Source organism: Bubalus kerabau, chromosome 11 (assembly GCF_029407905.1).
Source record: "Bubalus kerabau isolate K-KA32 ecotype Philippines breed swamp buffalo chromosome 11, PCC_UOA_SB_1v2, whole genome shotgun sequence".
Classification (NCBI taxonomy): domain Eukaryota; kingdom Metazoa; phylum Chordata; class Mammalia; order Artiodactyla; family Bovidae; genus Bubalus; species Bubalus kerabau.
The window spans coordinates 70,187,024-70,211,874 of NC_073634.1; the positions used below are offsets into that span (position 1 = coordinate 70,187,024).

The window sequence follows — 24,851 nt, forward strand, 5'->3', positions numbered from 1 at the left end:
TCATTACCTTAGTTCAGACCATTTCCCACCCAGTTCACGGAAATGTTCTCTAAATTGGTCTCTTTACCTCCTTTTTTTTTTTTTAACCTTTCCCGCTGGGGCTTCGCAAGTGGCTCAGTGGTAAGAATCCGCCTGCCAATGCAGGAGATGCAGGAGACATGGATTGGATCCCTGGGTCAGGAAGATTCCCTGAAGTAGGAAATGTCAACTCATTCCAATATTCTTGCCTAGAAAATTCTGTGGACAGAGGAGCCTGGCAGATTACAGTCCATGAAGTTCCTAAGAGTCGACACACCTGAGCATGTACACACTACTCTGTACTTGACATTGGTACCAAGTTGATCTTTTCATCTCCCCCACTCCTTCAACCTCTAAATACTCCCAAAGTTCTTTCAGTATAAAATGTGAACTCCTTAGCAAGGGATTCTAGAGCTTTTTTGCTCTGATTACTATGTGTTGCCCTTAGTTTCATCTCTTACCACACCCAACACCCTTGCAATTTCCAACAAAACTGTTGGTGTACAGTTCCCTGAACTAACCCCATGCTCTTTCTTGCCTTTAGCTTTAGTGACCTCATCACCATTTCCATCTTTGTATAGGTGATACCTTCATAACTTTTGAGATGATACTGGCATTTCTTCCCTTCCTGTCACTAGCTGTGGGTTCACAGTGGTACAGAAAAATTGAGAACAGTCATCTCTTTACATATCATCTTCATTCTAAGTTTGTTCTTTGTTCAGAGTCTCTCAACCCCATAACAACTCATATCACATAATAAGCAGTGGAGGGGTCCATTATGAAGACATGGAGAAGAATAACACTTGGTGTGTGTCCTCTGAGGTCTCATTCAGTGGCCTTATCTTCTTTTCCTCGTACCCTGCTGCTTAACCATATACAGCTCATTCTTGTAGGAACCACCTAGAACAGGACTTCCCCAACACCTTTTGGCATAAGGATTATGATCAGAATCTTAACCATCATTACTTACATAAAATGTTGTGTTAGTCACTCAGTTGTGTTCTATTCTTTGCGACTCCATGGACTGTAGCCCACCAGTCTCCTCTGTCTATGAAATTCTCCAGGCAAGAATACTGGAGTGGGTTGCCATGCCCTTCTCCAGGGGATCTTCCCAGCTCAGGGATTGAACCTGGGTCTCACACACTGCAGGCAGATTCTTTACCATGTGAGCCACCATAAAAGATAATGCAAATATTAGGTTTATGGAAATTATATAGACAATTTAAAAAAAGAAATATCCTAACTGAACTACACCCCAGTCACAATAATAAGCTATATAAGGTCAAAGGAATTACAAAATGCCATTGGACAGCCATAATCTAACCATAAGTAAATGGATGGGCCAGTACATTCCTCGCCTGTGCTTGTCCCAGTATAATTATTAGTGGCTTCCTAGTTTACTCTTGAAAGTGTTTCAGTTTGGATTTTAAATTATATGGTCATCCTGATTATTGACTGTCATAAAAGACACTATCAAAGGAACACAAGAGGATTGAAAGCCAAACAGATGAATCCTCTAATACACCTTATTCCGTTAAAAAGGGCAACCAGTTTGGCACTTCTGATTCCACTCAAGTACACCAATTTTAACCTGGCCCTGGCATCCCCATTCCCAAATTCCTATAAAAATGTGTGGAACTTCTGCAGTACTTCTCGCTAACTTAGCAGCCGAACACTACGAATTGTAATCGTATGCTTCCTCCCTCCATGGGGAGGCAGTGTTGCACAGGTGTTAGGAGTACAGGCTTAAACACCGGAAAGACTGGAGAACAGCAGTGTTTGGACTAAGAGCATGGACCATAGGGTCCTTCTCCCAACCCTACCACTCACAAGTGTGCCCTTGAGTGAGTTACTTATTCTCTTTGTGAACTAGGTTTCCTTATCTGTGAAAAGGAGCCTAATAGTATTATCACATAGGGTTGTGCTCAGAGCAGAGTGCTGCCCACACACAGGAAGTGCTCATTAAGTGCTAGCTATTATTAAATGGCTTCTCTGGTGGCTCAGTTGGTAACGAATCCACCTGCAATGCAGGAGACACGGGTTTGATCTCTGGGTCAGGAAGAACACCTGGCGAAGGAAATAGCAACCCACTCCAGTATTCTTGTCTGGGAAATCCCATGAACAGAGGAGCCTGGCGGGCTACAGTCCATTGGGCGTCAAAGTGTCAGATATGATGGAGGGACTAAACCACCACATTATTAAATGGCAATGAATGTAAAGTGCTCAGCACAATGCCTGCTGCCTAGTAAGTACTTAGTGCATGTTGTTCTGTAATTAATCTTTTAGATTCTAAAGGACCTGCCAGGCATTCAAAAATCATTTTGCTGCATCAATACACACTCTTTTTTATTTATACATACTACAAATATATCCAGCAAGAAAGAACCGAGAAAGGTCCTATGCTGAAGGCATTGGTGACTTTTGGAAGTGTTGCTTCAGGACCTCATAAATGCAGAAATTAAGGTTGAATGAACTCAGGGGCTTAGTTTGAGATGAGAAAGGAAAGAAAGTTTGTTGATGACTTCTGAAGAAGAAGCTGAACAGACAGTTAGCTTCTCACTGCCTCCCCAACCATCATCTAAAACTGTTTCATCCCCTGAAAGAGAAAGTCTTCAGAAGGCATCTGGGGAAGCCTGCGTCAGGTCCATGCAGGACACCTGCGTGTCCGCCACCTGCGTGGAGGACAGCCACACTGACCTCCAACACCCTCGTAAGAAATTCCACTAGGAACAAAGCAGATGAGCTGAGTTTGCAGGAGGTCCAGCCGGGTCTGCTTTCAATCCTGTTGCCAAGTTAGAAAAACATGTAGAGGAGGGTTCTGGAGGAGCCTCAAGAACAATCCCAAATCTGGAAGTGAGTCTGAAGGAAAGACTGTGACATCAGAAGAAGAGGCCACCTCCACGGAGCCCTGCTACCCTGCGGCATCAGTATCACCCAGAGGCATCTGTGCGGGACAGTAGAGGGGGAAAGAAGCCACAAAAGAGAGAGCGCACGAACACCAGGCATCTTCATGACAGTGACTCCCTCCAGCATTGCTGAGTCCTCCCCACATATCCTGGGCCTCCAGGGAAATGGCAGTCCTGTCTTTGATTATGTGGATGCAGTAGGGATGAGGAATGAGGTCAGATACAGCTCCAGATACAGAACTTGGAGTAGACATCAGGTCCCAAAACCCAACATATGGCAAGCCGGAACAGATATGGCCCTGTCCAAAACAAACACACAAACTTTGCAAGGATGAGATTCCTTTGTGAAAAATGATGAAGAATTATTCCATTCCCTACTCTCCCCTAATTGATGGAACAATAACATAAGCTTACTTTAGCTATTAAGGCCAACTCCCTTCCCCCAAACTAAGTTCTTTTCTAAAAAAAAAAAAATTTTTTTTCATTGGAGTATAGTTGATTTGCAATGTTGTGCTCGTTTCAGGTGTACAACAAAGTGAACCATTTATACGTATACATATAGCCACTCTTTTTTTTTTTTTTTTAGGTTATTTTCCCATGTAGGCCATTACAGAGTATTGAGTAGAGTTCCCTGCGCTATACAGCAAGTTCTTATTAACTATCTATTTTATATATAAGCATGTGTATGTCAATCCCAGTCTCCAAATTTATCCCTCCCCTCCATTATCCCTGGTAACCAGAAGTTTGTTTTTTACATCCATGACTCTACTTCCATTTTAAAAATAAGTTCTTTTGTACCTTTTTTATTTTTTAGAATCCATATATAAGCAACATCATACGATATTTGTTCCCCAGATTTAGTTTTTAGAGAAGTTTGCAAGTTCAAGACATTGCCATATATATGGCAAATATGAGACCCAGTTACACCTTCCCACATTGAAAGATGAAAATAGGGCCTACAAGATTTTAACAACTGAAAATAAATGATGTAACAAAATTCCTGAGGTGGAAGAACATGTCTATGGAAAAAATTTTCAACAGCAAAAGAAGTCAGTTTTTAAGCACCATATGTTTTATGATTTCAGTGACATTAAATAAAATAAGAACTTTGTTAGGTGATAAAATATGAAAAGAAAAGAAAAGAAAAGGGACCTAAAACAGTTAAGGAAATATAAAATAATACGGAAAAATGTAAAGTCATAAAGCCACCTGAGAAGCAGTAAAGAACTGACAATGCAGAAAATGAAGGATGAAGGAATGTTTGAGAAGTTCTCATAAGTTGAATAGGAAATGAGTTACACAAAGGTGATGAGAGAGAAGATGATAAATAATGAATGACAAAAATAGATATCCAGTATACCAGATAATTTGCATTGCTAAAGAATAATCCAGAAGAAGCACTCAACAATTTGATAGAACTTCCCTGATTAAAAAACAAAAACCTGAAAATGTAGATTTCAACTCATCAAGTAATAATCAAAATTAATTAAAAGAGATCTGTACTTAAACATTTCCTGGTAAGAATGTTTAATTTCAAAAGCAAAAGAAGAATTTTATGAATGGGAAAAGATACAGGTTACCTACAAAGGTTCTGCAACATTAAATGTTGGAAAAATTTAATGGATAAAGTTATGAACAAAAATGTTCTGTCAAGATGTTATTTACATGAAAACAGAAAGAGATTTTCAAATACATACAGATTCTTCTAAAAGGGGGAGTGGGGATAATTTTCTTTAAGAACTTACTCAAAAAGTGAATCAGGGTTTTAAAAAAACTTAATAGTGATTATATAAAAGAACTTCCAATGACCATCCAAACCATTTAAGCAAATATGTCTCATTAGTATTTTCATTAAATTTGGAGATGATATTACATCAACTAATAAGAGCAGTCTGTTACGAGAAAGGAACAGCTGAAAGTAAGAAACTTTTGGAGAGAGAATGTGCTGTTCCTGAGTATTCAAATTCATTGGAAAAAATGACCACCACAAAGAATATTACAAAAATAAATTCAGCTCATCAAAAGACAGTTTAAGAAACTTTTTCCAGAACTCAAGCAGAAAGAATACAGAGATTAAAATTATGAAACCAGAGGTAATACAAAGGCATATAAAAATTCCTCAGACATAGAAAAATCCAAAATATATACCACCCACATACCTTTATTAAAAAAATATCACTTGAAAGTATTGACATCAAAATGGAAAACTTTTGTAAATAAAGGATATGAAAAAGATATAATATAAAAGAAATAGAAGTAATGGCCCCAGAAAAGTTAATGTCACAGTAATGTTATCAATGAGGTTGTACAGCAAAATATAAAAGTTAAAGAATGGATTCTCAAAACAGAAAGTGAAAAGTATAAATTTTTTTATGCCACATAGAAAAAATTGCTCATACTATATTTGCATATACTGCCTCCCTAAAATGAAGTTTACTTTTATCTAGCTTACAAATCAGTCAATCCTAAAGGAAATCAACCCTGAGTATTTACTGGAAGGACTGATGCTGAAGCTGAAGCTCCAATACTTTGGTCACTTGATGTAAAAGAGCCGAGTCATTGGAAAAGATCATGATTCTGGGGTCGCAAAGAGTCAGGCACAACTTAGAGCCACCCCAGTTCTCTCAGTCCTATGGCTGTGTGCTTGAAGGGGGCTCATTGTGTCCTCGTGGCTTGCACGTGAAGGGTGCCTCTGACTTTTCTGGCATCCATAGTACTGTACCTTGTCTTATCATGGTCACCTGGTGGTCATCCACAGATCACATTGCTGGCTTTGACTGGTGGCCTTTCAGGCTCGTTTATCACATCTTGCTTTCAGACAACTAACTAGTTTTCTGTTCTCTTAACAACAATTCTGTGTTGAATTTGCACCCAATGTACCAATACTTGTTATCAGAAATATCTTTAGACTTTTCTTGCTCTGTGTGTGTGTGTGTGTGTGTGTGTGTGTGTGTGTATTGGAAAAGGTGAATTAGTGGAGGTGAAAGGATTACATATTTTGGTCTAGTATCTTCCTGAGCATTCACAAGAAAAACACAGTTTAGTTTACGTCTTGACACAGTATATGTGCATTATATACCTACACATAGTTAACTGAAAGTTTTACATAACATGACTTTCTGTATGGTATACAATATATTCTGATATTTCTATTCTATTTCATTTTTATTAACTGTTGGCAACATCCCACCAAACTGATTTCCCAAATCACTAATAGGTTGCATTCCACAGCATAAAAGTCATTGCTGTGATAGCCTTCAGTGAGGTGGACTAACAGGGAAATTCCTTACAAGTCAGTACAGTGGGGCTGGGGTCTCCAGACACAGATAGGAGCAGAGTGGGTACAGTGTTCAGTGACTTGACTTGGGTCTGCACTGAAGACATTGGAGGAGGGTAAGAGTTGCTGTCAGCTTTTAGAGCAAGAGGGAGGCTGGTTCATGACTCCAGCCAATCAGAAGAGGACAAGAGCTGAAGCTCTGGGCTCCAGCCAGGTAGGGTGCAGGGAGGCTAGGAGGAAGGAGAGAAGGGCCAAGGAAGAAGTGGAGTGGGGTAGGGGGTGGGAGGGGGATACAAATGAATGTGGGGCCAGAATTAATTGCCTGTTCCGCTCAGTGGCGCCTGAGGCTGCCCTAGCCTTGCAGGATTAGCTGGGGACCTGGTGGGTCACTGAGGACATGAATGACTTCAACTGGGTGGGGCTGAAGAAAAGCAGGACCTGACAGTTTTATAATTTCCATCCTTACTGGGACTATGCTCTTCCAGGACTAAAAGAGTCCTGGGTGATGTTTCCAACTGTGAGCTCTCTTTATTTCCCTTTCATTTTGCTCTGACCCTTATGCCAAGGAGAGGACAATTTAAACTCAATTTGGACCACTTGATTCTTTCTGACTGGTTGTATCTGTGGCTAATGGAAAGAGCTTGTGTTTTTAAAGGAGCTCAACCACAGGGAGGTTTGGAAACTCATATAAACACAAAAGAATGTGTTTCAGAAACAAATCAGAATGACACCCAGGGTTCTTCTTTTGCTGTTACTCTTTGCATATGAGATCCTTGAAAGTAACTGAGCAGTAATCTGAGGGCCAGGTCAAGTTCCATGCAAACCCCTCTCTGCAAACACACAGTGAATACACAAGATGTACTGACTTTCTTATCAGGCTCTAAACCTTGGAGAGGGCCTAGAAAAACAAAAATAAGTAAGGAGCCCTGGAGCTGCTCCCAGCAATTACCTTCTCAAGGGACCAGTGGCTTCGCCTCCTTGTGGTCTGGGGAACCCTTCTGAAAGCCAAGCAGAAAGTGGTGTGAAGAGGAGGTGACTGATTTTGAGTGGATCCAGATATAGTAAGTGAATCTTCAAGCAAAGAACTCTGTAGGACTGTGTTCAAGCAGAGTTCCCTGGGAGGCTGCTTGAATTCCAAATTTTGTTGAGATATATATTTGTGGAGCCAAAGCATGAGCTCCTAAGAAGGGACCTGAATTCTCTACAGCATCTCGATACCCAGTGGGCTCACGGAAATCTTCAGGGGCTAGAATTGCATGAGTTAGAATTTAATTGAGGCAAATATCTGGGACATTTCACATCCACTGACTTGGATCTAAAACATGGATATTTCAACTCTTTGACTATAGTTTGTCAGCAATTGTGTGTCAAAAACAATTCTAAAAACAAAACAATCCACACAAGTTCAGTGGAACCTTAAAGAGCCTCTTGATGAAAGTGAAAGGAGAGTGAACAAGTTGGCTTAAAACTCAACATTCAGAAAACTAAGATCATGGCATCTGGCCCCATCACTTCATGGCAAATAGATGGGGAAGAAATGGAAAGGGTGACAAACTTTATTTATTTATTTATTTATTTTGGGGGGCTCCAAAATCAGTGCAGATGGTGAGTACAGCCATGAAGTTAAAAGACACTTGCTCCTTGGAAGAAAAGTTAGGACCTATCTAGACAGCATATTAAAAAGCAGAGACATTACTTTGCCAACAAAGGTCAATCTAGTCAAAGCTATGGTTTTTCCAGTAGTCATATATGGATGTGAGAGTTGGACTATAGAGAAAGCTGAGCACTGAAGAATTGATGCTTTTGAACTGTGGTGTTAGAGAAGACTCTTGAGAGTCCCTTGGACTGCAAGATCAAACCAGTCAATCCTAAAGGAAATCAGTCCTGAATATTCATTGGAAGGACTGATGCTGAAGCTGAAACTCCAATACTTTGGCCACCTGATACAAAGAACTGACTCATTGGAAAAGACCCTGATGCTGGAAAGGATTGAAGGTGGGAGGAGAAGGGGACGTCAGGGGATGAGATGGTTGGATGGCATCACCGACTCAATGGACATGAGTTTGGGTTAACTCCGGGAGTTGGTGATGGACAGGGAGGCCTGGTGTGCTGCAGTCCATGGGGTCACAAAGAGTCGGACACGACTGGGTGACTGAACTGACTGAGGCAGGACTTTTTGTTTCTACCCTGGGGCTTTGGTAACAATGGCTGGATGATCCATTAATGAAGAGAACATCAGGGCTCCCATAGCTGGGATGTTAAGATCAGTAATTCTTGAACAGTCTGGCATGATAAATGAGATATTTAACATACTGTAGGGTAGAGAGAAGCTGCCCCAACCAACACCTTACTTCTGGCTGTGACCATAAGTCCACATGGGTCCTCAAGCTTGAAAAGAAGCCATGTTAGAACATGGACACACCATCTTGGGCTGATTATTCTGGGAGTATCTACTAGTTTAGATTCCAAACCAGAAAATCAGTTCACAAGGCAAAGTACAGGAGAGACACGCATGTTTTAACAGAAAGTCCAAACAATAAAAAACCCAGTGTATCTGTCCCCATGAGAGAAGGGCAGGAGTCTGGTTCAGGGGGGTAGTTTTGAGATCCTCCATGGATGAACTAGTTAAGAGTTCAGAGTTAGGAGTCCAGTTGTAGCCAGTGGGTGGTGGTGAGGCAGGGAAAAGGACCATGGCACCAAGCAAGCAAGCCCCTTCCTCCTGGGGATTTGGGTTAAAGAGAAATGAGCTGCATGCCCAACAAACTTACCTCCATGCTAAAACCATAAGGAGCTGCCATGGGACTATTTCCTTCTCTAAGTGATTATTTGATCTTGGGGAGCACAGAGCATGCATATGTGGGTTAAGAAGGGTCAGTCCTGAGGACTAGAAGGATTCCAAGGTGCAGACTTACATAATCCTATATTCCTATGCCACTTTAGTAGCCGAGGCCCCTTGGGGTCCCATGTAACAAAAGAGAAAATAAAGTCAATGTTGTTCCCAGAATCTTTGAACATTATGTTTACCCTCAGTGCTGGAGGGAATTGGCTATGCACATCTCAAGAGTGTCCCAAAGGGGATATATTTTGGTCAAGGCTTATATAATTGTGTAAAGAATGATCATGAGTACATATGAAACAATAGGACAATTATTAGTAGAGTTGGGATGGGAGAAGCAAGCCTGTCAATATCCCCTTACCTCTTGTTTTATCTTATTTTCTTCTTGAGAAAATACAGCACCTGCCCATTGGCAAGAAAGTGTTCCAGATGGCTTTAGAATTTTCTCAACACTCCAGAATATTTCTTGGATCTTTCCTTATATCTAGCATCTAGAAATCAAAGATGAATACCAACATTTTCTAAATTTTACATGTCAATCAGATAGAAGAATAGTGCAATGAAATATTTTAAGATAAAAGAAAATGTGAATTAATTAACAGTGGGTGATCCTTTGTAATAAGTGTGTATATATGTGCTGTCACTTCAGTTGTGTCTGACTCTTCGTGACCCTATGGACTGTAGCCCACCAGGCTTCTCTGTCCATGGGATTCTCCAGGCAGGAATACTAAAGTGGGTTGCCATAGCCTCCTCCAGGGAATCTTCCCAACCCAGGGATCCAACCCACGTCTCTTATGTCTTCTGTATTGGCAGGCAGGTTCTTTACCACTAGTGCCATTTGTAATAAGTAAAGGAATGCAAATGATTTGTGCTCAATTCTTGAGGACAGAAAACTACTAACACAAAAAGGATTTACTTGAGACCCCTGCTTCTTTAGTAGACAGCCAAGAATAGACCCCCAAATCTAGTTCAAGTCCCTACTTCAACTCTTTACCTCCCTTCCCAGTTTAATTCCCTCACTATAGGACTTCTCTACTGATGAGAAAATCAGACATGGGATGGAGGAACTGTGGGGGTTCCTCTCTAGTCATTAGGTATCTTACCCTACTTCTCAGTGACCAAAATTTCAGATGATACTTGTCTGGGTCATAACACAGCATTGCAAAACACAGTATTGCATTTCAGAAGTGTGCACAGATGACCAGTGTTCAAGGAGATCTCTTGATTCTAGTGGAAAAGAGTTGTAGAATTCTAAATAGACTGTGGTTAATAGTCACGTGGTGGCTCATCTGAAGCACATACACAGCACTGAGCCAGATCTGCCAGACCCTCACTAAGACCCCCAGGACCAGAGCATCTACCCTTTGGATGAAGAAAGGGAATCAGAACCAGTCTTTGAGATTTTAAATATACAACTGAAACATGTCCAAGAGGATGGCTGGGATTCTAATGAAAAACTTTTCAAAGCTTTAAAAGTTTAGGGCTGGGATATGTTCTTCTGGTGAGCTTTTGGGAGACTCCCAGTTGCATTAAACTCAGAGATCTACCATTGATTAGATCAGATCAGATCAGTCACTCAGTTGTGTCCGACTCTTTGCGACCCCATGAATTGCAGCACGCCAGGCCTCCCTGTCCATCACCAACGCCAGGATTTCACTCAGACTCACATCCATCGAGTCAGTGATGCCATCCAGCCATCTCATCCTCTGTCGTCCCCTTCTCCTCTTGCCCCCAATCCCTCCCAGCATCAGAGTCTTTTCCAATGAGTCAACTCTTCACATGAGGTGGCCAAAGTACTGGAGTTTCAGCTTTAGCATCATTCCCTCCAAAGAAATCCCAGGGCTGATCTCCTTCAGAATGGACTGGTTGGATGTCCTTGCAGTCCAAGGGACTCTCAAGAGTCTTCTCCAACACCACAGTTCAAAAGCATCAATTCTTTGGCGCTCAGCCTTCTTCACAGTCCAACTCTCACATCCATACATGACCACTGGAAAAACCATAGCCTTGACTAGACGAACCTTTGTTGGCAAAGTAACGTCTCTGCTTTTGAATATGCTCTCTAGGTTGGTCATAACTTTCCTTCCAAGGAGTAAGCGTCTTTTAATTTCAAGGCTGCAATCACCATCTGCAGGATTTTGGAGCCCAGAAAAATAAAGTCTGACACTGTTTCCACTGTTTCCCCATCTATTTCCCATGAAGTGATGGGACCGGATGCCACGATCTTTGTTTTCTGAATGATGAGCTTTAAGCCAACTTTTTCACTCTCCTCTTCACTTTCATCAAGAGGCTTTTGAGTTCCTCTTCACTTTCTGCCATAAGGGTGGTGTCATCTGCATATCTGAGGTTATTGATATTTCTCCCGGCAATCTTGTTTCCAGCTTGTGTTTCTTCCAGTCCAGCATTTCTCATGATGTACTCTGCATATAAGTTAAATAAACAGGGTGACAATATACAGCCTTGACGGACTCCTTTTCCTATTTGGAACCAGTCTGTTGTTCCATGTCCAGTTCTAACTGTTGCTTCCTGACCTGCATACAAATTTCTCAAGAGGCAGATCAGGTGGTCTGGTATTCCCATCTCTTTCAGAATTTTCCACAGTTTATTGTGATCCACACAGTCAAAGGCTTTGGCATAGTTAATAAAGCAGAAATAGATGTTTTTCTGGAACTCTCTTGCTTTTTCCATGATCCAGCGGATGTTGGCAATTTGATCTCTGGTTCTAAAACCAGCTTGAACATCAGGAAGTTCACGGTTCACATATTGCTGAAGCCTGGCTTGGAGAATTTTGAGCATTACTTGACTAGCGTGTGAGATGAGTGCAATTGTGTGGTAGTTTTAGCATTCTTTGGCATTGCCTTTCTTTGGGATTGGAATGAAAACTGACCTTTTCCAGTCCTGTGGCCACTGCTGAGTTTTCCAAATTTGCTGGCATATTGAGTGCAGCACTTTCACAGCATCATCTTTCAGGATTTGGAATAGCTCAACTGGAATTCCATCACCTCCACTAGCTTTGTTCATAGTGATGCTTTCTAAGGCCCACTTGACTTCACATTCCAGGATGTTTGGCTCTAGGTCAGTGAGCACACCATCGTGATTATCTGGGTCGTGAAGATCTTTTTCGTACAGTTCTTCTGTGTATTCTTGCCACCTCTTCTTAATATCTTCTGCTTCTGTTAGGTCCATACCATTTCTGTCCTTTATCGAGCCCATCTTTGCATGAAATATTCCTTTGGTATCTCTGATTTTCTTGAAGAGATCTCTAGTCTTTCCCATTCTGTTGTTTTCCTCTATTTCTTTGCATTGATTAGATAGGCCTGTTCATTGAGGACCTGTACTCTAGAATCATTGGCCCCTCTGGGAAGGCTCCTCGGGATCACATAGGGTCACAGGAATTGGCTGGAGCTATCTGAGTCTCAGGCCTGAGACACTCATCCAAACAAGGCCAGAAGCCAGGACCGGCTGGCAAAAGATCAGGAGGCATCCATGAGCAATAGAGACGTCTCCCCACGCTCTTCTTCCTTCCTTCCATCCAACTAATAGGTAGATGCTGGGGAGGCAAATATCCTTCACATTCTCACAATGGAAGCTTGAAGAAAAAAAGTGATGGCAACCCAATATCCAAGGATGATGACTGAGAGATGCACACAGTGCCCTGAGATCCCGGGGCAGGAGCAATGAGCCCCATCTGTGTTGGTCGGAGACAGCAGGCAGAGATCAAGTTGGCTCTTACAGATGAGTAGGAGTTTGCCAGTGTGGACATTGTGTGTCTCAAGCAGATGGAATGTATAAAGGCTGAGAAGCTGGAATAGAAAGTTTTACTGGAAAAGGTTTATTTTCTCCTTCTGCATCTCCCCAACTCCCCACTCCTCGACCCTGTAGGCTTTATGCTGCTGCCCCCCAAAACTACTTCTTTCCCCCAAACAAAGCATTTCTGGATTTATTAGAGGAGGAGTTGAATATTTTTTCAAATGCTGATTTGCCATCCTTCAAGGGATTGCCTGTTCTGATCCTTTGTCTATTTTTGTATTGTTTGCCTTGTTAACATTTACTTGTACCGATTTACATATACTAGACACTAATCTTTTGCCACTTATTTTTGTGGCAAACATCTTCTCTCAATCTCTTCCTCATCTTTGCTTTTGTCATCCTTATCTTTTGTCATCCAGAATTTTAGACACTTATAATAGTCATAATCTTTTTGTAAAGAACAATTCCTACTTTTTGTATTTGGTTAAGGGAACTCTTCACTAACTTGATGACAGAAAAATCTTCTATAATTCACCCAATGGATTGAAAGTTTTGTTTTTCCTATTAGGTTTTAATACACCTAGGGTTACATTTGGTATGAGATAGTGATCTGATTGGTTGTTTCCAATTAGAAATCCATTGTCACAGCAGTGACATGGAAGGGTTTATTCTCCCTCCACAGTTTGAATCACCTCTTTCCCTATGTATTATAGCAAGACCTTACATACATTGAGGTGTGGATGTAGTTTTCCATTTTACTCCATTGGCTCTACTCTTACATATCATGTGTATGGGGTTGCTATATTCGATAGGGCAGGCTTTCCAACTTTGTTCTTTTTCATTATTACCTTGATTACTTTTATAACTTTAATCTTCATTTCATTTTTGAAGTCAGTTTTTGAGTTTCACAAAACATTTTTTCAGAATTTTTCCTAGAATTGAAGTTATAGGTTAACTTAGAGAACTTCCATATCCTTTTGATAAGTAATATTGCAGTGTTTGACCATAACATATTGTATCACTTCTGTTCAGATCAGACAGACATATCATTACTGGATGTGGGGCAGAAAAAAAATAGATTTTACTCATAGAGGTGGAATACACTTAACCAGAATAAGAATTCCTAGACATATTGAATCACAGAAAAAAAAGGCATAAAACTTACTTTGCACAGATTCATCTTAAAGATCTATAAAATAGTCTGAAACAAAAATAACAATAACTTTCTAGAAGTTAAAATTAAGGTAGATGAGCACATAAAAATAAAAGCTATCTGAAACCAGTGGAAAATGTTTTCAGTACAAAATGTCAGAGTCAAAAAAGCAAACTAACCTCAACAATTATGACAGGCAGAAATGCAGAGCTCAGCTGAAACAGATCCTTAATAAAAGGAAAAAAACATTGAGTCTACAAAAGAGTACGTTAAAATAGAAAAAGCTACTATGAAGTCAGTGCAACAGATTGAGTATGAGCACTATGAAAAATACTTATAAGCTGAACTGAAGCAGTAGTAAGTGGTATCAGTGAAACAGAAGTCAACTGTGGGAAATAAGCCCATTTCCAAATCTAAAGTGCTATGATTCCATATGTCTTAGAGAAAGTTTCCCTCTTTTTTTTTCAGTAAAAAGATCCCTTTTTAATGATGAGGGGCTGTATCATTTTTCTTCTTTTAAGTATTAGTATGACTAAATACATTCAGTTCAGTTCCGTTCAGTTGCTCAATCATGTCTGACTCTTTGCAACCCCATGAATTGCAGCACGCCAGGCCTCCCTGTCCATCACCAACTCCCAGAGTTCACTCAAACTCATGTCCATCCAGTTGGTGATGCCATCCAGCCATCTCATCCTCCGTCGTCCCCTTTTCCTCCTGCCCCCAATCCCTCCCAGCATCAGAGTCTTTTCCAATGAGTCAACTCTTCGCATGAGGTGGCCAAAGTACTGGATCCTTAAATTTTGAACTATCAATATCTTACTGAAATAAATCACCAATGAACTAATTAGCATTCTTTTGAATTCCTGCTGGATTTGTTTTGCTAATATTTTTTTTAGAGACTTTGAATCTGTATTTACCAATGAATTTTGACTCTTTTGAGGAGTGGAATTTGTTTTTCTTTGTCTATTTGGGCATATAGTTTGTGCCAATTTCATTTGAATGAATTGGAATACTATTTCTTCTCTAATCAGAGCAATAAATTGCACAAAAATAACTATTCCTTAAAGCTGTGAAACTAACCTATGAATCTGGCTGGGCCCAGGAATTTTCTTGACATATGAGTGTCTAGAGTAGGGGTGGTAAGGAGTCGGAGGTGGAGTGAAGAGAGTTCTTTACCAAAGTTTCTCAGAATTCTAAAATTAATTCTAAGCATCCTTTCAGGTAATTTCCAAAGTTATGGAAGTTTCAGATGGTGAGCCCTGTTAAAGGATAGATCAACTGTGAAAGAATAGAATATATGACACAAGGTAAAGACAAATGAACACCTGATTAAATCACATCTGCTTTATCTCCCTAGGTCAGGAAGTGTGCTGCACCACTGGAATGAAATCTATTACTTTGTGGAACAGTTGGCTCATAAATTCATCAGGTGAGAAATATGTAGCTCTTGGCCATAAGTAAACCCAGCCTATGTTTGCTATTCTAATTACTGACTAGTTTGGGGGTGCTTTTTGACAAAGGTAGAATCTCAGACCTTGGAAGAAAGACTTGCCTTTGTTTTCATCTTTGCCACATGTCAGACTATTTTGTTTGTTTTTAAATAGAATAACTTGACTATGTGTTTTCAAGAGGAGCCCAATTTGGTTATAAGATCAACATTTTAACTTTCTTCCTCTCTTGTCAAATAATATCCTTCTAGAAGGATCATTAACATTTTCTTTCACAGTGCATTATGCTGGAGAAATTGGCTCATTCTAGCTGGACCCATGTGTATGGTGTAAGGTCATCTTACACCTTATGGAGTGTAAAGTGACCAATTCATCCCAGTTTGCCCAGAACCTCCTTGGTTTTAGCATTGAAAGATTCATACCCTGGGAGCTCTCCTCAATCCTGGGCAAACCACCATGCTTGTTCAGCCTGGCTATGTGCCCTGTGATATAGAATACTCTGAGCATTCTCAACCATGTGTCCAAGAGAGGACAATGAAATTTTGAATGTCGGCACTGTAAACGTTGCAGGGGTCTTAGCAGTCTAGTAATGTAGACTCCCACTAGTAAAAGAAAGGAGGTCATTTTACCCTCTTTGGGTGCAGCTGCCAAACGACAACACAGCTGTGATAGCGTTCACCTATATGCTAGAGTTTAAACCAGTTGTCCAGGTCTTTGGTAAAAATTGTTCTGGATGTTGTAAATTTGAAAGCAACTCCACTTCTGCTTTGTGGCCTCTGTTGAGTCTTCCAGCCAATGTAAGTAGCCATATACATCTTCTGTGAGTGAGATTTTTTTTTTTTTAACTCAGGAGACAAGTTGTCCTTTGAGACCAGGGTACTGATAAATGTGTTCCCTGCAAATTCACCTTCTGTCTCCACATGTACCCATCTGCCTGACCAGAGGGAGCAGGGTAAGGGGTGTCCTCTCTGTGATGCCAAAAATTGGAAACTAGAGCAAGTAGCCGGAGAAGGCGATGGCACCCCACTCCAGTACTGTTGCCTGGAAAATCCCATGGGCGGAGGGGCCTGGTGGGCTCCAGTCCATGGGGTCGCTAAGAGTTGGACACGACTGAGCGACTTCACTTTCACTTTTCACTCTCATGCATTGGAGAAGGAAATGGCAACCCACTCCAGTGTTCTTGCCTGGAGAATCCCGGGGACAGAGGAGCCTGGTGGGCTGCTGTCTATGGAGTCGCGCAGAGTCGGACACGACTGAAGCGAGTTAGCAGCAGCAGCAGCAGCAGAGCAAGTAGCATATAAGCCCAGATGAATGGAGAAAACAGAAGCTGGGAGGAGATGGAGGGGGAAAACTGAGGGAAAGGAGAGAAACAAAATATTTAAGAGACTCATAGAAGCTTAGAATTGAAAGGAATAACTTTCCAAGCTATCCTAAGAGCTACCCACTAACTGCCAGCTTGAAAAGCTCTGGTGAGAAACTGCTGCCTTTTGAGGCAAATGCAAACCCAATAGTTGGACAGTTCCAGTTTCCTTTTGTTGTTGACCCATAATGTCCCTTCCTACACTCTCATCCAGGAGTGATATAAAACAAATCTACCTCCAGATACTTGGGAGTCTCTGCTATGTTTCTATTTGCTCTGATGATTTTCTGTTTCCTCTAAAGCAAAGGAGTCTCCTGAAAAAAGATTTGAAGTTAGACAGGTGTGGAGTTGCATCCAAGCTCCACTGGGCAACCAAAGCAACTGACTCACCTTGGTTGAACCTCAGTTTACATGTGAAAATTATAAGAGAAAATGTGCTCAAAGCAACAAACCCAGCACCTGACTTAGAGTGGGCACTCCACACTTCTCTTCCCCAGTTCCTTCAGCACCTCCAGACACTTTGCTATTTTAGATTCAAAGAAATTAGAGGTAGGGATTGAGGAAACTAAGAGACCATTTAATCCAGTTGTTTGTTTTATAGACAAAGAAACTAAGGACCAGAGTAGTTGATATGGCTTAATCCAGACCACGAGGCACTTTCCTGGTTTGTTTGTTTTTTGGTCTGTGCCATGAGGCATGTGAGATCTTAGTTCCCCAACCAGGGATCAAACTGGTGTCCCCTGCAATGGAGGCATGGACTCTTAACCACTGGACCACCAGGGAGTTTCCACCTTCCTTTCAATGTCTCCTCTGGTCCTCTTTGGCTATGGACCCCCATTAAAATGTGGCACCTGGACACGACTGCCATGCAGACTCCAAAAGGAGGAACTGTCTTTTGTTAACTGCTGCAGGCCCAGGGCCGCCAATAGTGCCCAACATACAGTACATGCTCATTCAATACCATAACTTTTCACCATATTCTTTAAACCCTCGTACTACACCTCACACCCATCACTCTCAGCAAAGAACTTCACCTGCTGTTCCACCAAAAGCCCAGAGAATAGCAGACAAGGGATTACCTCTTACTCTAATCCTCCTCTTAAAAGATATATTCATGCCTTCCCATTGTCTCTGAGATTCAAGTATCCCCTTTATTTAATGCCAGTCTTTTTCCATTAGTCCATTTTATCCCATTGTCTCCAATATTCCCCCAGGTCTTTGTTTCTTTCTTGTATTTTTCTCTACCTTTCCTCTGGCTCCATTTCCATTGCCAATAGATAAAATCTCATTTAAAAAAAAATGAATTTCCTGGTCCTGTCTTCCTATAGATGCTACCTTCTTTCCCAGTTTCTCACTAAAATATCCTTAAAGACTGTCTGGCTCCATCCTTACTTCTCATTCATTCCTTAACCCATTCCCATCTGTTTTATCCCCACCCTTACATCTTCTTACTCTCAGCACAGTCCCAAAGTGATGCTCAATAGGACAAATCCATTGAGAGCCATGTAGTGCTTGCTCTGCTGGTTAGAGGCACTTCATTGGATTCAGATTTATCTCTCCTTGAAATCCTCTCCTTCGCTGACTTCTGGCTCACCTTTCATCCACTGACCGGAGCCAGGCCTTTAAATGTTAGTGTTGGTTCTAGGTTAGGCTTCCTTCCCATCTCCCTGCTGACACTCTGAACAATTTTACTCACATTAGTATGCTGAGAATTCCCAAATTATGTCTTCAGCCCAAACTCATATACCAGTTACTGTTTGGAGACCTGCATTTCCCACATTTCAAATTCATTCTTTCCAGTGCTTAATAATTCTCTATAAGGTAGGCAGTATAACCTGGTGGTGAAGAACCCAAGTTCTAGAATCAGAATGCTTGGTTTTAAGCCCAAAGTTCACCACTTTCCCACTATGTGACCTTGGGAAAATTATTTTATCTTTCAGAGTCTCAATTTCCTTTTGTGGAAAATAAAGATTGGTAATAGTAATGATCTCATAAAGTTGTTACAAGTTTAATGAGATAATACATGGGAATCACTTACAGTAGTGCCTGACACATAGTAGGCACATCATTGGACTGGCGATTATTATATTATTATGAAACTTATGATTGTTATTATCACTTGTGATGTAATGTCCTCAGCACTGGTGAAGTAGTACCAGGCAGCCTGATGCCATGGACAGAGAACCCAGGTCTTTCTCAAGAGGCCAATTTCAACTCACCAGGTGTTGCTTGGGCTCCTTCTATGTATTACAGACCATGCTAAGGGTTTCCAAAGATGCATTGAACATAAGGTAATGGAGGTAAACTTTATCTTGGAGGCAATAGAAGCCATTGGAGGTTTGATAGAGATGACAAGATGAGTGACAATATCTGATTTATATTTTAGGAAAATAATTCTGGAAGCAGTGTGAGGAATGAATTGGAGCAAGGAATGATGATCAGCTGGGTCACCAACTAGGAAACAATTACTGTTGTCAGGAAAAGGGGAACAGATTTGGGGAAACATTTTAGGAAGTGGGAACTATAAGATCTGTGGCCAGGTCAGATATGAGAAATTATTGCATCATGAAGAAATAGGTTGATATTATGAAACCAGCTGGCTACCTAGAGAGAGCCCCAAAGGGTGGCATTCCCGTGGTGGATCCATGGTAGTGTGACAGTCCATCTTGCAGACAAAAAGTTACGTTTGTCCTCACCCGAGGGTTATCCTATCTTTCAGAGTGTGGATTTTACATTGATAAAGTTCCCAATCACTGCCATGTAAAAACCATGCTGATGTATTCATTAATCATGAGAAGTTCTAACTACCAAGTAGAATAGTTATTCTTGTGGCCCATCCGCATATGCTCTCCTTACAAGGTAACCTCCTTAGAAAGCCAAATAGAGATGACAAATTGATTGTGATCCTACTTTCCAAGTAAAATAAACTGTATAATATTGATGACTAATGGCATAAAGCTGCCACTGCCTAAGACACTCCATTCATTATAGGATACACCAGCCTATAGCGGAGACACCCGCAAATTTTTCTGTTGGGATCCTGAATTGTATAGACAGGATGCAAACCAGTCTTCTAGGGGCACACTTCAGACATAGCGGAGGAAAGTGATGAGCTTTAGCTTTCTTACTTATAATCCACATTCACTGAGTGATGGTGTCAAATCAGAAGCAGCTTCCAGGAAGACAAAGAGAGTCTTCTCTTTGATCCACAGCTTCAGGTTTTCTGGTGGCCGAATACTTGCAACACCAGCTGTGAAAGTGCCCTTTGGGTTGTAGGTTGGCGGCTCTGGCAGCCATAATAAAAGGGAAGAAAGAGGGGGAAGCCTAGAAGGGAATGGCATTCCACTGGGTCTCTTTCTGCCCTAATAGAAGTGCTTTTCCTTCCAGCCCACAGCTAAGAATGTCCTTTATTGTCTTCTCTACTCAAGGAACAACCCTAATGAAACTCACAGAAGACAGGTAAGTATGCTCCCCATCTCTGTCATTACAAAATCCATCTTTTCTTGAGTAGTTCTGATATTTGTGCCCTCCTGCCAGCCTTGACCTGTTTTTTTAATCAAATAGTTCTCTTCACTTATGCCTTGAACTTTGCACATTGACCCATCTGCTAATTTACTCTGTGATGACTTTGATAGAATTTCCTGCTGTTGGTGAAACTTTATAAATGACTGAATCACATTAAGGTAAATCTTACCTTGGTGACTCAGTCTGCTGACGTGGAGCAAAATGTTAGCAAACCACATTCTTAGGGGACTATATTTTCTTTTCTTTAAATTAGATTTATTTTGTGGATTGAGCACTGTGAAAGCACCAAGAACTTGAAATATCATCATCCATAATTATAAAGGCAGGAAATAGAAAGGGAGGGCTTACAGTACCACAAGATAAAAGACAATTTGAATCAGGTGTGGAAAAATGTTTTTGACATAAAAGGATTATTTAGACCTAGTGTAACACAAACATTGTTTGGGGTTTTACCACTTGTAGGTGAAAACTAGCAGTAACAGAGACGTGTCATTTATTCACAGCTAGGGTGGCATATAGGAGATGACATTTTTCCTGAGTTAATGATTCTATGTTTTAAAAAGTGGTATGGTCCACATGAGAGAGGCCCCAGGGTGGGGCACTCTTGGGATTATTGACTGACTTATGTGAACAGGATGGAGAAAGGGAGGAATAGCAAGTACAGGGAGGGCAAAGGACTTTATTCTATACCATTCTTCTAGAAATGAGAATAGGACTAACAGGATGGAGTAAGGTTTCCTGGAATTTGCACTCACACAGCAATCTAGTCCTTGTTTTTCTCCATGTCTTTGCTTCCCATCTGTAACAAAAATAGTCCTCCGTACCACATGGAATTTCCAAATCCTGTTACACCTTCAGCAGTGTCTATTATATGCACTTATGCCATATGAGACTCACTGAAACCCCATTTTCAAAATAGAGGTTTCTTATGACAGAAGGGGAAACTGAGCCTTATCTTGTTCCTAAGAAAAGAGCAGAACCCACTGTAGATCCAGGCTGCACATCCTTTCTGCTCCACCTGCTGGTAATCAGAGACTCATGACACCCAAGAAGCCTGTGTGACTTCCCTTCAGTATTGGCCAAGGATTTTAAGAAACTCCGAGACACTGTCTCTACCCTGTGGACCACATGCAAGACTCCTAATCTCTCTCAGTCTTTATATATGATAATATCTCGGTCCTAATTTACAAAGATGTCTTTTCTTTAGAGAAAACTCCTCTCTTAGCCATTCTTCACATCCTCCTGCAACCCAAGGCTGCCTAATGCTGTGTTATGCTGATTCCACTCTCTCCATGCCTGAGAGTTTGGCAAGAGACCAAGATCACACATCCCTTGTGGATATTTTGTGTGCTACTGCTCATAGCCTCTGGGAAGTTGGAGAGGTCGAGGAAGGTCACAGATTTATAAACACTATTAGAACGCCGAGGCTTTCAGACCCATTTTGTTTATGCTAGTTCAAATTAGTCATCTGAATCCTACTTTGAATCTAGTTTTTTGTGCCTTTACTACTCTTAGTATCTTGTGCCAAGGAGAAGGCTGGGATTCGAATCTCTACTTTTCTGGATGCAGCATTTAATATTAAAGGATGAAGATACATCAAATAACAGCCAGAAATACCTTGCTAAAGGCTGAATGATTTAGGATTAGCAGATATAAACTATTATATAGAAAATGGATAAACAACAAGGCCCTACTGTATAGCACAGGGAACCATGTTCAATATCCTGTGATAAACCGTAATGGAAAAGAATATGAAAAGAATGTATATAAGTGAATCACTTTGCTGTCCAGGAGAAATTAACACAACATTGTAAATCAAACAAAGACTGAAAGAGTTTTATGTGGTGACCTCTTGGCCTAAACTACAGATCAGCTGGTGAAGCATGGCAATGGTTCGCTGACACATACATCCCTAACCTTGTCAGCCTGTGGAGAGATGTGGGCAAGCCAGAAAGTATTTAAAATACTTCCTCATGAGATTGGTGTAACAAATTAGGCTTTAAAGCTCCCAAACTGATAGTTTCTGAAATACATAATTTTCAGAGTTTTAGTTTCTATTTTTTGAAATATAATAAATATTTATATTTATTATGAAGATCAATTGTCTCATTTGATCTTCATAATATCCCTGCAAGACAGGGAAAGATGCATTATTAGACCTGTATAATAATGTGGAAACTTACAGAATTTTTAAAAACTTGCTGAAAAACAAGACATGAATTAGAGATTCTTGTTTCAACAAGAGCAAAAGATTTGGGGCATATTAAAAGAAATAATATCAAAGGTACATTTGAAACCAATTCTTGGCATCAGGTCCACACAGGAAAACCAGGGGAAGGTTGGACTAATACAATGAAAAATAATTATGTAAAGTATTATTTTTCACTGACTAAAGATTTTGTTTTTCTCTTTACCTTTAGTTTCTCAGCAGTTTGATTATGATATGTCTGCCATAGCTGGTCTTTTTCTTTTTTTTGCTTGTTTTTTGAGTTTTTCCTATTTTGGCTTTGCTGAACTCCTTGAATTTAGAAATTTATGACTTGGATCAAATTGGGTGTCTCTGTAGCCGTTATTTTTCAAATAGTTTTTTCTGCACTGGTCGTTTTCCCCTCTCCTTCCGGGATCTCAGTGACATACATGTTAAACCTTTTGGGTGTTATTCCACATGTCCCTGAAGTTCTGGTCAATTGTTTTTTGCAATTTTCTTTCTTTATACTAGATTGTTTCTGTCATTCTATCTTCATATTGACTTTCCTCTATCATCTCCATGCTGCTTCTTAGCTCATCTACTGAATTTCTAAGTGCAGATACTGTATTTTTTCAATCCTAAAATGTCTATTTGGTTCTTTTAAAAAATTTTCCTCTGCTGAGAATTTCTTTCCTTTTATTTTAGGTGTGTTTACCTTTACCTCATGGATTATATTGTTGTTATAGTTATATAACTATAATACTATGACTATAAAAATAGTTATTTTAACTCCTATTATATAATAACTATTATAGCTGATAATCCCAGTAGCTCAGGATTAGCTTCTTGTCTTCTCTCTTGAGACTTGGTCACATTTTCCAGGTGATTTGTATGTCAAACAATTTTAGGTTATATTCTAAAAGTTTTTAATATTAGATTGTTAAGACTGAGTCATATTCAAATCCTATAGAGAATGCTGATTTGTTTGTTTGCTTTAGTTGGCAATCGCCATGGCGAAGTTCAAATCACAAGTTCTATCTCTTCTGTGGGTGGTGGTTTTTCTTTTGGTTCAGTTTTCAGTTTTTGCTAAGTTGCTTTGGGTCTCTGCTGCACACGTGCGGTTCAGAGATGAGCCCGGGACTTACACAGCTTCATACACAGTTAGAAGGATCCCCTTTTCCAGCTCTCTCCTCTCTAGGATTTCCCACACACTAATTTTCTCAGTGAGGGCCCCCCTTTCCAAGCCTTCCAGCAAGAAAAACAGGGTTCCTCATGGAGTTTTGATCACCACATTGCTGTGTGCAGTTCTGTACCAAGGCCACCCTTGGGACAAAGCCAGGAGTAATAAAAGAGAATAGAAATGGGATTTCCTCCACATTCTTTGGACCACAGGGACCTCTTTTCCCAGAGGCCAAAAATATGGGGGCTTTCTTAGTTTTTCAGGTGATATCCCAGGCTACTGCCATGTGACTGAGACCACCCTCAGATTAAAGCTATGAAGGAAATGAAGGAAAAAAAATTGGAATTCATTCCTGTATGGGTTATTTCTCTAGGTTTTAACTCTCCAATTCACCTGAATTTTTTGCTTTTCAGAGTTTAACTGTGTTTGCTTTCTTCATTCGTCCAGACATTTTTACAATCAACAGAAGAGACAGCAAATTTAACTCCATCTTACCTGCTGCTGCTTCAGTACTACAGATAAGGACACTGAAATTCAGAGAGTTTAGACAACTTGTTCAGGTCACAGAATGAAAATGGCAGAACTGGAATTCTGGTTCTGGATTCTGGATTCAGTCCAACTCATGTGCTTGGCATTCTATCATGCTGCTCTTTCACGATTTCTTGGCGTCATCAGTTTGAAAAATAATTGACAATGTGTAGCAAGTTTTTTTAGGTTTCTTCATTAACATATTAATTTAAGTTTTTTAAGTGTTATTAGAATACATTACTTTAGTGTTAACTATTGCACGTGAGTCCCTAAAAACTCCCTGGATGGTCTTTTTCCTGATCTTAATAGAAAAATGCTTCAAATGTTTCGTCATTTGAAATGAGACCATGTCAAGGAAGTCCAACTCTTCCTGTAAAAGAAACCAGAAATAGATACTCAATTTAGTTAAATGCATTTTTAGTATCTGTTGAGATCATATTTTTTCTTTGGCCTAACTAATACAGTGAAATGCATTGAAAAGATATTTTACTACCAGGTCAGATGCATTTCTGGTTACGCTTGGTTATGATATTTTATTATTTTAAAGTAGAGCTGAATTCTGTTTTCTGTATTTTATTCAGAAATTTAAAATCAGTATTCATAATTATGATTGGGCTACTATTTTCCTTTATATAACTACCTTTAGTTACAGTACTTTTTAATAATTTTTTTACATTATTACTTC

At 40.3% G+C, this 24,851-nt stretch overlaps 1 protein-coding gene across 1 annotated transcript in view; it reads left to right on the forward strand.

Annotated features, from left to right (window-relative positions):
- Positions 1–24,851, forward strand: part of ANTXR1 (ANTXR cell adhesion molecule 1) — a 260,214-nt gene that overhangs the window by 13,435 nt on the left and 221,928 nt on the right. The window contains exons 2-3 of the mRNA XM_055540531.1: positions 15,295–15,366; positions 20,133–20,204. Coding sequence (XP_055396506.1) covers positions 15,295–15,366; positions 20,133–20,204 — 144 coding nt within the window. The remainder of the gene's footprint in view (positions 1–15,294; positions 15,367–20,132; positions 20,205–24,851) is intronic.